Source organism: Apium graveolens, chromosome 8 (assembly GCF_009905375.1).
Source record: "Apium graveolens cultivar Ventura chromosome 8, ASM990537v1, whole genome shotgun sequence".
In the NCBI taxonomy this organism is placed as follows: domain Eukaryota; kingdom Viridiplantae; phylum Streptophyta; class Magnoliopsida; order Apiales; family Apiaceae; genus Apium; species Apium graveolens.
Window position 1 is genome coordinate 73,448,717 of NC_133654.1, and position 14,617 is coordinate 73,463,333.

The 14,617-nt window shown below is 34.6% G+C and overlaps 1 protein-coding gene across 1 annotated transcript; it reads right to left on the reverse strand.

Moving 5' to 3' along the window:
* Positions 1-4,194: 4,194 nt before the first annotated feature.
* LOC141679691 (uncharacterized) lies at positions 4,195-4,977 on the reverse strand. Its single transcript, XM_074486122.1, has one exon. The coding sequence runs from the start codon at positions 4,975-4,977 to the stop codon at positions 4,195-4,197; it is 783 nt and encodes a 260-aa protein (XP_074342223.1).
* Positions 4,978-14,617: the final 9,640 nt, after the last annotated feature.

A 14,617-nucleotide genomic window follows, 5' to 3' on the forward strand; every position in this document is an offset into this window, starting at 1 on the left:
TTAAAATATATTCCGTGCATCTCACTCAGTAAAATTTTCATACAGATATATGTTGTTTGGAAAAGAAGATTGAGCAATTATTATACATTTACAAATGGAATCTGAGATTAGAAAAACAGACCATTGATGCGGCCACAAGGCTCGCAACACATAACTTGTGGACCAGTTTGTGTGAGGTTCCATTTGAGTTTAACTCGATCTTATTTAGTGGCCGTCCTTTAGAGTGTTAATTGTTTTCTTGTGAAAGTTTAAAAACAGACACAAAAAATACCATACACGAATACACAAAAATTCATGAATTTTTAAATACTTTATGTTTGGGTTAAACATATGAATACACAGAATAAGAAAGAAAAATTATCAAAAATATTTATATTTCAAATTTGTTTTCGATTTTATTATATTTTAAAAAAATAAAAAAAATATTTTAAAAATAATCATATGTATAACTTATTTACATTTTCTAAAAAAGGATTGAACTTTTGTTATTGCATTAAGTTGCGTTTAAGGTTGCAAATGATATTGTAAAATTGTATTTTTATAAAAAAAATCGAAAAATTGTTTTTTACAAATTAAAAAAATAAAAAAAATAATCATATTTTTACGAAAAAAACATCAAAAACGTATCTTTTAAACAAAGAAAGTACACAATTCTACTGATTTCCCCGGGTATGGTGTATGCAGAAAATAGAACCAAAAAATTAACTTAATTATATAGGGTCCCCACTCCCCAGTCCCAGTACATACTAGTTTAGCATGGCATATTTGTTCTTTCTTGAGTTAATTGTACTTTATTCATTAAATAACAAAACTATATACTTACTTTCAAAAATACAGTTTGTAACCCCTAACTTTAGACATCAAATACAATATGCATCTATTTAATCATTTTGTTAAAAATATTTATATTTTGGAGGGTAAAATTGAAATTCAGTAAAATATTTAAATAATAATTTTAAATTAAACTAAAATTTAGAATTTCAAATTATAAAAATAATATTAATGTCAATTATTTTATTACTCGGTATAATTTTTAAAATTTTTAAATTTAGATATATTTAGAAAATTTATGATTATATATATAAACATATATTTTGCTTAATAAATATATTTTAAGTATTTAGTATTATGATTAATTTAGAGTATTACTGATAGAAAATAATTATAATTTTTTTCATGTAAAAAATGTATTAAAATAAATATTTTAACTAATTTAAAATTTTAGTTATTAATATTGACAACTTTTTGTAAAAAAATGCTAACACTATAAAATAAGTTGCAGAGTTGATAATTCAATTACAAGAAGCGACTATAATTAGAACTTGAATTATTGTAGTTTGCAAAGTTAGAAAAATGTATCCAGAATTGTACCACATGCTTAAATCAAGCATGTAAATCTTTCTATAGATCTGTTGCTCCCACCATTAACAAGGCCGACCGTCCTTTCTCTCTGGCAATATATTTTTATTATTGATAGAGATGCCCTCCTTTCTTTTGGGACCAAATACAATGAACATCTCTGGAAGTTCCCTTTTTTAAAGGGCTCTCGAATAGGTGAATGTCACGGTGATACTGGCATGCTAAAAATATGTCTTTTCATGATTTGATATATTTTATACTATTTTTTTAAATATTTTTAATAATTATTTTAATATTAAAAATATTCAGAAATAATAAATATAATTTTAAAATATTTACATATATTTGAATATCTAAAAAGTTACTAATATAAATGAGTATTATGATGGTATTCAGTTGTTACTATCAACTAACTTTAATTTTATATTCAAGTTCACTGTATATTAATATAACAATTACGGAGTATGTTTTAAATTTTATTATATTTAATTGATAAATGACGCCATTTGGACATACTTTTTGACAAAAAACATGTCAATAAACATGCATTCGGGGAACTCTTTTAAAATTCAGATTTTTACTATGTATCTTTTATTCTATTTCTCTTCGGCATATTCGTTTTGATTTTGTATAGGTGTAAAGTTCGTCGATTTTTTAATAACATAACTTTTATTGCACTATGAAATTATATTCCAACATTAATTTTAATATAGTTTCATCTTTGTTTTTCTTAAAGTTTAAATATGAATAATAAGCAGTAAAAGAAATTCTCTCCAAAAAGAGAAGATGATAACTCTTGAGCTCTTATCTATATTAATACTGAAATATAGACAACTGATATGAGCAAATATCACATGTCATCGTATTATTTAATTATTGACATCATCTTTCACTGACATATTGTTATAGCCAAAATTTGGTAATGAGGTATTTTGGGTCAAATACGGGCCAAATTAAAATGAAATTAGGAGAAAAGAATGAAAAACTAGGTTTCAGACTGTAATACATGAGAGGAGGGAGCGTACTCATTTGCTGAAATACATAGAAACAGATCATATGATCTATTTGGATTATAATTCAAGGAGAGATGTGTGCATTTCTGTTAGGTGCAAAAGGAACATCCAGAGGGGGTGAATGTATGTTTTTCGTTTTCTAAAATTAATTGCCTCGTATAATCAAACTATGTAAATGAAATAAACACACAAAGATTTCTGGGTAAATATGCTTTTATTCAAAATATAAATACCCTGAGGTTTGCTTACGATTTCAAATACAAAGATTCGAAGTAACAAATACAAAAAGAACCAAAAATAAATGCTATCAATCTAGGGTTTTTTTTATCATTCTAAAAATTAAAAGCTCATATCAAATGATTGTGAATACAATCAAGGAAGTTTTAAATAGTGAGTGTTACAAGTTTGTAAGCTTTTAAATGGTGTGAATCAAATTGGACATGAACTCTCCTTGTCAAATCAAGCTTTTAAAAAATGCTTAAACTAATTTGCAAGAGTTTCGCACTGTTGGAAAAATGGAGAGATACAAATTCCATCTGCATCTACTGTTTATATAAACTTGATAGGTTGGAGAGAGAAGAAAGCTACGTGTCACTCTAATATTCATTCATTTGAATTAAATAGCTTGTAATTGTACCACTTGCATTCATGGGACTTGACAATAGTTTTACTGACGACTAGCTACTCCAAGGAGGTTTTACCATGTTACTTGTGACCTCAATACTCCCTATGAGGAGTTAGTGGTGACTCCAAACTATTCCAAGGACCTTACTTGCGACTTAGAGTGTGTCCAAGGGGTTGCCTTAGTTTATTTTAAGCTTACTTGCGACTAGGAAGCTGGGGAGGGAATTTTGCCTTAGTTTTTGGCAAGAATTCCTTACTGGCGACCTTGTATACCTCTTGGAGACTTTACTGGCGACCATGAGCTCCTTGGAGGAGTTACTTGCGACCCTAACTTCCTTGTATGGAGTTAGTTGCGACCTTAGTGTCCCTAGGATGAGTTACTTGCGACTTGTACCTCTTGGAAGCATAGAAAATTGATTATGTGGGGCCTGCAATACATGGACAACCATTTCTCACTCCTACTTCTTACTTGCGACCATGTATTCCTAGTGTATCTAGGGAGTGATTTTTACCTTAGAGAAACAAACACCAAGGCTTACTGGCGACCAAGAGCAATAGAGATGCACTTGTGAATTCTTTTATGCTCCTGTTTGTTCCCTGAGACTCGTACCAAGTCAAGATCAGTTCTTGTAATTAAATTATAATTTTTTGCTAATTAAATTTTATAGAAGAGAAAGAAAAAATGTACAAGAGATAGAACTAGAGAGAGAGAAGGACATGCCCATTACTCATCACAAACAAGATCCGAGGCTAATGATAACAAACAATCTACAAAAAAGTTGCACAAGGTAGAGGAACTAGGTAAGCTAGCTAAGGTATTGTTAGTTAATACAAAACACTAATTAGACTAAAATTCTTTAAGGCTGCCTGCTGGAATTTTGCATTGCCAAACATTTTATTGCGGACCATCTGTTGAACTTTTTCTGATAGAATGTCTGAAAGAACAGGTACCTTGGCATGAATTCGATCATTTCTTTCCGTCCATATACTATGCGCCATAACACCAAGGAAGAGGAAAATTAAACGAGAGCTCAGACCATTATTCAGATTGCAAATATGTTGGAACCAATACGGTGGAAGATTCCCAGGGCATCGCCGAAGTATGTTCAAGGTAAACGGACATTCATATTAAAGATGAAACATACTCTCATTTGAAATCCACATAAAACATAGTTCGGGTTGACAAGAAGACCAAAACTCAACAAACGATCATTTGTAGGGAGCCTATTTTTGAAAGCAAGCCACAGAACGAAGCCATCGGATGCCATACAATTTTTAACCACTGTTCACCATTACTAATGGTACGAGAAGAATTCCAAATATCTGAAAGTTTAACCCTGTTGGCTTGGGTACCATCCCAAAGAAGGTGGTCATGCTGGTGGATACGAATATTGCTCACAAGGTCAAGGAAGTCCATAGCAAGAGTACGATTTGAAGGGTGTAAATTCCAAGTTCCATTGTGTATGATAGTGTTGACCTTTGCTTGATCATTAGAATGTAGAATGGACACAGTTCGGTGATCAATGAAATCCAAGAGAGGTCTTTGAAGAACCCAAGGATCTTGCCAGAGAAAAAAGGAGCTATTGGATCCCACATTGTACTGGATGAACCGAGAAACCTCAGTTCTTGCAATGAGAATTTGCCGAATGGACCAAGATATGCACGAGCTCGCTTTTAGCAGCCAAAAATCCCTTCTGCGGAGAAAGGTACTTTTAAACCAAGTAATCCAGATAGAGCGAGAAGTAGGTTGGGTTATTCTCCAAAGCTGAAAATAAATTGCTGAATTATTCCATTCGATCAAGTCTTTCAGACCTAGGCCACCTTCACTTTTAGGGAGACAGACCTCTTTCCAAGAAACCTTGTGCAAGCAATTACCAGATAAGGTACCACTCCAAATTTTTTTTAGCAAAAACTGATTGGATTTTTTGGAGCATGCCTTTTTGTAAAAACAAGTGAGAAATTCAGAAGCCAAGAATGCCATTCGGTGTTGATTTAATCAACTGAAGTCTGCCTCCTTGACTAATATTCCGAGAAGCCTAATTTTGAATACGTTCACAAATAGAGTTAATTAGCGGTTGACAATCTGCTGCTTTAAGATTTGAAGTAATGAGAGGGATACCCAAGTACCTCACTGGAAACTCTCCCCAAGAGAAATTAGAAGATGTTAGCACATTGTGCACAACTCTGAGAGGAACATTGTTAAAAAAGATCTCACTCTTTGAGCAGTTAGGGGTAAGCCCAGAGAGGTTGGAGAAGAGGGTTACTCCAGAAAGAAGGCAGGAAATAGATTCCTGATTTCCATGGCTAAAAAGAAGAACGTCGTTAGCAAATGTGAGGTGAGTGATTTTTTCCAGGTCCGTTTGCCAGTGAAATTTGAAGCCAGGAACATCTGTACTAAGCCGCATGCAAGCTGAGAAAACTTCAATGGCAATAACAAAAAGATAAGGTGATAAGGGATCACCTTGTCTAAGACCAGCCTTGCCAGAGAAAAAGCCTTCAAGAGATCCGTTAATCTTGACAGGAATCGAGACTGTTGAGACACAAATACGAAGCCAGTGAATGAACTGTTGGGGAAATCCCATAATTGTCAAATTGGAAAAAAAATTCTAATTTAGGCTGTCAAAAGCTTTTTTGATGTCCAGCTTGATAGTGCATTTTGGTTGGCCTTTATCCAAGTGATAATTCCGACACAAAGCTTGAGCAAGGAAGATATTATCCCCCATGACTCTTCCTGGGATAAAACCAGCCTGATTTGGAGAGATCAAAGAATCCAACAGGGGTTTAGACGGTTTGATAGGATTTTTGCAATAATCTTGTACAAAACATTGCAAAAAGCAATGGGTCGATAATCATTCATTGAAGAAGCCGAAGAGGACTTGGGAATTGAGGCAAGGGCTGTTGCATTGACAAACCTTGGAATATGGTAGTCTGAGAAGAAATGTAGCACCGCTTTGGTAACATCATTACTACAAGGATATACAATATACTGATCAGGGTGACTCCTACTACAAGGTAGTGATCACTTTGACTTAGTTTCTGTAGAGCACTGCAATCCAAAAGTTAGGGATGGCAAAATAATCCGATCTGACGGATACCTGATCCGAAACCCGAAATTTTGGATTTACCGAAATCGATTTTTGGATTTGGATATGGATTTAATTTTGAAACCCGAAATTTTTTGGATTTAGATTTGGATATTAGGTATACCGATCCGAAATCCGAAACTCTATCCGAATCCGATCCCGAAATCCGAAAAAACCCCGAAATATTATATATATATATTAATTATATATATATATAATATTAGAATTTTATATATTACACATTATAATATTATAATATATATATATATATTATACATTATACATATTATTATATAATTTTTAGAACATATATTTTTATATTTATGTTAAAAATTAACTAATTATAAAGTTTAATGAAATATAATTATTCAATTATCTAAACAGGTGATAAGGTTTATAAGGTTAATAAAACATCTTTTAGTGATAAATGTAAAAAACTAGTTATCAATTGAGTTAATTTTTTAATATTAGTTATACATATAATAACACAATTAATGATGTGGTTCAGTGGTTGAAAATGATACGTTAAAAATCTTTCTCTACAAGTCGCGTGTTCGATCCCAAGCACTTGTAATATCAATAATTATACAAAATTTCAGATTTCGGGTCCGGGTATGAATATTCAATTTCAAAAAATTTCGGGTTTCGGGTATACCCGAATCCGATCCGAAATCCGATGAATCGGGTTCGGGTTTTTATTTTTGGGTATTTTTCGAGTTCGGGTCGGGTTCGGGTATGGATAAAATTTTTGGGTTTGGATATGGATTCTGCAATACCCGATCCGATCCGACTCGATTTCCATCCCTACCCAAAGTTGTCCTGTCTTCAAGTATTCTCTATTGAGTCTTCGTCTGAAACATAAAACTTGTATTCCCGAATACGAATCCTCACTCAACAATCTTCCTAATGATAATACACAGTTTCCTTTCACGAATCACTGACACCTAGTGCAATGGTCTGGTTCACAGGTGACTAGTTCCGCTCTCAGACTTTTGTACTATATCTTCTCAAAGCATTGTCAAGTCTTCTATCAGATATAAACAACTGCACTAAGAATCCTTGAGGTCTTCACAGTTCTGATAACTGCTTCGAATGACTCCATCCTTATTCCTCTGGTGCCTGAATATATTAATGAATTTTATACGGACCACTGTTGATGTCTTCTTCACTGTAGCTACCAAAACCATAGTGTATATACCCAATAAACAATCTATACTGATTCTAGTGGAATATAGATAATTGCAAAGTCCTTATTCTATATTGAGTTATCCAAACCAGTATTGTTGAGTTATACATACAGCTTCAATCTTGCTCAACAATCTCCCCCTATTTGACGGTTACACCTGATGGTCAAATAATAATGGAGAAGCAACAGTTTGGAGGATAACTCAACTAACCATAACCAAAAATCTTCATTCAACTTTCAACTTTCAATCCTGGACTTGGAAATAATATTATCTTATATCTACTGCATCTTCTATACACATTCAGCTTCAGCAGAGAATAGATTCTTCTCTCCCTTATGTAAAGTTGCCGATAGATACGTCTTGCAAATATTATCTTCAATAATCTTCAGATTTTTTCATAAAGCACATAGAAAACATTTTGGAACTCAGAAAATCGAAACCCAATATTCTTCCCCCCCCCCCGAAGATGAAGAATCCCGTCCTTAGTACAATAAAGTTGAAAACTCCCCTTCTTAGTTTCAGAAAAACTATTGAATCTTGATAATCTCTATAATCTTTTATATAATCTCTCCCCCTTAGTTGAGTAATCCTTAAAAATGTATTAGAGTGGAATCTAAGGATCAAACAACCAAGTGAAGAGATTATATGTTGTAACCATTTCCTCATAGTGCAAATGTGTGATTTCTGTTTAGTGATCTCACATTGTGTTTCACTCCACTCTACACTCAAGTGTTTGTCACTCTGTCTCACAGTGTGTCACTCAATCAAAACTCCAAACATCCAAGTGTACCTGCAAGAAAATTCTTTTCATAGAAAAGTTGCCTTTCACCTTCAAGGATGGAAACTCTCACTCAAGAGATTCAGAAATATTCCTTCTGAGAGGGAAAATTAGGAATCTTTTACGTGGAAGAATTCTTGATATCCCTCAATTTCTATGAAGAAGTATACCTCATAAACTCGGCAGATAAATCTGAGTTTTTATTTACGAGCTACAATTTTGACAAAGTCAAAATCATTTCCAGATTTAAATTCTGGGAAGATCACCAATGATCATTGATATGCCATTAGGGATCTGTTAGGTCACACACACTGTAGAGGGGGTGAATACAGTGTATAATACAATCAAATCGAACTTTAATATATTAAGTAACAGAAAACAAACTTTATTGAAACAATAAACTCTATTATAGTATGGAACTGTTACCTCTCAGTGATGAACAAATATCACGAGAGCTGCTAGGGTTACAATGAATAATCTTCTCGAATATATTAACACTTTTAGTGTAAACCCTATGTCTGTGTTTATATACTACACAGTTACAAGATAATTGCTAATTGATATGGAATATAATTCTGCTTCCTAAAATATATCAATCAGATATCTTTTCTTCCAAGTATTCCATTCTTCACGAAATTCCTTCTTCATGCATATCTCTTCTTATGTTTATCTCGATCTTCTTTCCTTTAATCAGCTACTGTCATTTCTTTGATCATCCTTCAACACTTAAGTTCTGATATCTAACTTCTGATGATTATCTCCTGATAATATAAGTACTGATATCCTTAAGTCCTGACTTCCAGTATAAGTACTGATCAACAGTTAAGTACTGATTTGTCCTGTTAAGTAAGATCTGAAATCTAAACATAAATTATATTAGCCATGACATTATCAAATATATCTAACAATCTCCCCCAACTTGTAAATTAGCATAATATACAAGTTTAACAGATATTTGATGATGTCAAAAACATTAAATACAAATGCATGAGAATTAGACTAGATAACTACAACTTACAGTCCTTAAAGCTTTACCAATATTCAACTTCTGATAACAACTTCAGTCTGTACAAATATCAGAATTTAAGCAGTTGTAGATCTTCGACTTGGCTTCATCATCTGATCTCTATGATGTCAGGAGTTGTTCTGAGATAGTTCTTCAACAAACATTTCTCAGCATATCTGAGTTCATCAATCATTCTCATTTTGGCATCTTTAAGCTCTGCAGTATCTTCACCAGTTTGAAAGATTGCAGCTCTGAGATCATTGATCTTTGCTTTTCTCAACTCCTGATCTAGTCTTATGACATAGGCTTTGTCAGACTCCAGATTGAATTCAAGTCCCTTAATACCAAGATATGTTCTGATCTCTGCAGTATTAGGCTTCATATCAACAATATCACCATTGTGATCTCTGTACTTTGGAACATATGTGCTGTCAGACTTAACATAATAAAGCCTTTTCTGTCTCTGAATCTGTTCTTTTAAGTAGTTTGCAGCAGTCCATGTTATTCTGTCATCCACTTGAAGTAAGAAAAGTACATGCTCCAGTTCTTCAAAATACTTCAATGGAATGGCATTTTGTCTTATATGATAAACCCTACCATCTGTCATGAAATACAACATGATGTATTCTTTCAAGTAGGTATGGTAAACCATCTGTACAGATTCCAGTTGATTCAATCTCTCAGGAGTTGCTCCAATACCTGGTTCACTCAAGGAAGTTGGATCATTGGTAGTGTTGTGTACTCTTCTTTCATCAGCACTTCCCAATCCAGTTTTATCTCTTGCTTCCTTTCCAATAACTACTCTAGCTTCAAAACCACTTGCAGTAGTCTTCAAAGATTGAGTCTGTTTTGCTTTAGTGAATCCTGGTAGGAGTGTCTTTGATCTATCTTCTGATATCAAGTTAACTTGAGCTATTTCAGAGGTTACTTGCTTCTTCTGAATATCAGAACTTACAATTTCTTGACTCTGAACAACTTGAGCCATGTCAGAGGTTGTTTTAAGAACTTTTCTTGAAGTCAGAGCAAGATCATCCTTTTCATCAGTAATTTCTTCATCCTCAGGAGGTACATAAACCTTGATAGGTTCACCAACCTTTTCTTTACCCTTGGATCTTGGATCTATCTGTGGTTGTGATCTAGCCAATGTTGCTTCAGTATGTGTCCTTTCTTTGATCACAATGCCTTTGAGTTTTGGAAGTGGCTAATTACCAGAAGCTTCAGATTTAGATGTGACTTTCTCTGATTTAAGTCTGGCTTCTTCTTCCTTTAAACTTTCCAAGTCCATTCCTGGATTTTCCTGAAGAAATAACTGTCTTGACATTTCCTCATCAAGATCTAGAAGTTCATCAGAACTTATCCTTTTACCAGCAGCAGAACTTATTCTTTTCCCAGTATCAGAACTTGTCCTGTGACTAGCTTGTCTTGATGTGAATCCTCTACCTTGACTATGACCTCTACCCATTCCAGAGCTTCCTTGATCATCTATTTCATTATCCTTTCCTGTCAGTGTCTTGTCAGTCTTGCATTTGGACTTAATCAGTTTCTCCCCCTTTTTGGCATCAGCAGGTAGTAGAAGAGAGATAAGCAATTCCACTGAGGATTGGATTTCAGTTAGTTGTGATTGCTGAGAAGCTTGATTTTTCAAAATTTCATCAATCTGAGCTTGTTGATGATCTTGAGTCTTCTCAATATAAGCAATCCTATCAATGGTAGGTTGGAAGAACTTTTTCTTATCAATTTTCCAAACTTGTTCCTGTTTGATAAAGTTCTCCTGAATCTTGTGTAGCTCTGCATGAGTAGTTGAATGGAGACCTTGTAAATGTTTAGTACTCAATGCAGTGACTCTAAGCTGAGTTTTGAAATCATCAGAATTTAACATTTCATCAGCTTTAGTCAAGTGCTCAGCAAGATGCTTGTCAGTTGGAACATATGAAACTGAGTTCCATTCCTTAGTCCACTCCTGACCTGCACGAGTTTCACTCCAAGGTACTGGTGCTTCTCCGGTAACAAACTTCTTAACCAGTTCAGACTTAGGAAGAGTCTGTTAAGGAGTAAGTCCTGAAGGACCTGCTTCATCAGCATCTACAGTTGGAGCAGCATCACCAGTATCTCCAGCATTTACAGCATCAGAACTTAAAGAATCAGTATCTTCTGATAAGACAACAGTGTCAGTAGCAATGGAGGCTTCAGCATCCTCTAATTGCTGATCTTGTTCTAAGTTCTGATCAATAGCCATATCCTGATACTCACCTAAATTCTGATCATCAGCATCTTGATGCAGAGAAGGTGTTGTTGATAACTCTGGAGTTTGAACAGCATCAGTAACAGGTGTTGTGGAAGGAATATTTGTTGTTGGAGCTTCTAAGAGAATTACTGCAGGCACAACCAAGTTTTGAACATCAATATCAGCACTTGTGCCTGGATCAACAGAAGACACAGAAGGTGTGTTAGCCTTTTCAGAAACAGCTTCCTGAGATGGAGTTGATGGAGAAGAAGTGACTGGAGCAAATTCCTTGTCTTGTGAGATCAGAGATTCCTGATCCCCTTCCTTAGCTGCTTCCTCTTCATCATCTGAAACTGGCCTTTTTGCCCTCTGTTTCTTGTATCTCTTTGTTGATTTGGATTCCTTGGGAGTTTCAGGAACTGTCATTCTTCTAAGCCGTTTGAGAAGCCTAGATCCCCCAATTCCAGAATCCTTCCGAGAAGTCACTTTCTCAGCTTCACCTACAACAGGTTCTGAAGAAGGAACATGTTCCTCAGTATCAGATTCATCTCTCAGTATAGTCCTCCTCCTCTTTTGAGGTGTTTGAGGAATAGTTTTTGTCCTCTTTGGCTTGGAGGATGAGGGTTGAACAGTCTGTGAAGTAGAGAGATAGGATATGAGATAAGTCCTGAGGGTAGGTTGAGTAGTATGAGTGGTAGTTGCTGAGGATGATGGTTTTTGGGTGTTTGTGGTTGGTTGGACATCAGAGTAAACAGATCTATAAGTATCAGGATCAGTATTTACTAGGATCTGTTTTACAGACTGAGGAATCTGTAATGGTCTAACCACTTTTTTCTTAGTATCAGCATTTACCAGATCATTAAAATATCGTTTTGCAACTCTAAAAGGTGGGGTTGAGGAACTGACTAATTGAGGTTCATCAGTACAAAAAGTATATATAAATTGACAGAATCTAGCAAAATAGACAATATTTCTATCCTCTGTCATCCTATCCCCAATAAAACCAATTATTCCAGTTGCAAAATCAAAATGAGTTTGATGGATAATAGCATACCCTATGTGCTGACTCAGAATTGGGATAGCATCAAAATTCGAACATTTGTTCCCAAAAGCTTTGGTGATGCAGTCAAAGAAAAAACTCCATTCTCTTCTGATATTAGCCCTTTTTAACTGCCCAAGCTTTGCCAAACTCTTTTCATATCCCAAATCAGCCATTAACTCCTGAAGTGCTGATTCCTCTGGAGTTGAAAAAGTACAATTTTCTGGGAGATGTAGAGCTTTGCGTATTGTACCAGGAGTGACTGCATAAGATGAATCACCCACTTCAAAAACAATACTGGGAGTGCCATGTTTACCACCATCATCAAAGTGCCCAGTCCGCCAAAACGTCAGAACTTGTTGACTCGAAAAGACTTCAGGCTGAGTTAATGCATACCCAGTCTCACTGTGTGCAAGAAGATCTTGCACAAAATGCAATTCAGATGGAGCTTCAGCATGATCAAGAATTGCAGCATAGTTGTTTGGAACAAACTTAGCTCCATCAATGATTAAATCCTTAGGTGCCATGTGAAAAATTGAGATTCAAAAGTGCCTGTTAGGTGTTTGACAAGATGTCTGTATGAAAAACCAACGTGAGAAGAAAGAGAGTAAAAGTAAGTAAAGAGAAAAAATACGAAGAAAATAAAGGATTAAAGAAATCCTCTCTCTGTTGTACTTATACTCTGAACAAAAATATTACCGTTGGACACCTGTCAGACATACAGTAATAACGGATAGTTACTGGGCTCGAGAAAACAGGAATCAACCGTTCCACTTACCCAGATATTCCATTAATCAAGGTGAAACAGTTTTAATTCAAAATTGAAACCGTTCCCACTGAGTTAATTATTTTTCACTGCATCATTAATATTCGGAAAGTAAATCACGTAAAAATGACCAAGATAAATGAGATGAGTAAGTGCTGACAAAAAAATCAGAACTTAAATTAAAACAGAATTTATATGGTCATCAGAATATCAATCAGGATTTAGCAATGCATTACCAAATATCTTAGAGACAAAATCTTGAAGCAAACACAAATTTCATTAATATATCAAGAGAATACATTTATGAAATTGAAATTACATCAGTACTTATACAAGATTTCCCTAAGCTACGAAACCTAACATCAACAGCCTTAGTCCTAGCTAAGAAGCCTGACAAAGCTGATGATGAAGAAAAACAGGAAGAAGACAAGATTAAATCATTTCTTCTTCTTCTTCCTACTCTCGACAAACAGAATGGCGAGTCTGATGATTCGCTCTTGCTGGCGGAGAGCTGCCAGTCTTTCTTCCTCCATTCGCTCTAGATGGCGATGATAATCTATATAGAAGAACAGGAGGTGGGTCAGTACCTCCTGTGGGACAGAGTCCCATATCTCCTCAGGAATGGTCGTGACGTGCCATTCCTGCTGCCATTCGGCACAGCGTAACTCCATATTAAAGTTTTGGTAGTTCAAAAACATGTTGAATCTGACCATTGTGTTTTTGAAAGAAAAAGTATGAAGGTAAGTGTGTGAGAAAGAATTTGATGGGAAGGCTGATGTGAAGTGGCTGCTTATATAGACAAGAGAATGCCAGGAGACGTAAAAGTATTTAATGCTGACAGGTAGAATTAATTCTATCTCGTCTCCCTAGACTTTGAAAAAGAATAACATTCATTGGAAATAGGAAACATGGTTTAAAGCGCACAAGAAACAAGTAACAGTGGACTGTTCAAGTACAAATACCATTAACCCTAACCATAGTGACTATTAATCTTCCACTTCAACATATTCAAATATTAACTGAGACTGTTATCAAATTTTATTCATAGATAAGTCAAGTAAAACATTAGACTGTAATATCAGAACTTAGACTTATATCAGAACTTAACAGTCATCAGAACAAAATTTCTTAACTCGAAAAAGGAATGCCTATCTTAGTAAGTTCTTATACAAGTTCTGAGTTATATTCTTCAGAACTTAATCATCAGAATATGCAACCAGAGCTTGTCCTCAGAATTTGTGCAATAATGACACAATGACTGTTTATCTAAAATAACATAGACCACCACATAAATTTTCATCATTCAGATGGAGTGATTAGTGTGTGCATTAAGCTAAATAACAGACAAAGAGTAAAGTCTGATTCACTTCAGTACATCTTAGAAATAAGGCATAACTAAAATTTTGCTAAAGAGCTGTCATTGTCCTGAAACCTACTGATGAATGAGTTCATGCTTGAGTCCACCTCAACTGTTTTGTGCTAATTTTATGCATCTTTTGAAATTCTATTTTACAGTGGCTTCTCAGTGTAAGTGAGTC

Excerpts from the sequence above, each read along its gene's own strand:
- LOC141679691 (XM_074486122.1), bottom strand. The coding sequence starts at position 4,977 with ATGGCATTCTTGGCTTCTGAATTTCTCACTTGTTTTTACAAAAAGGCA.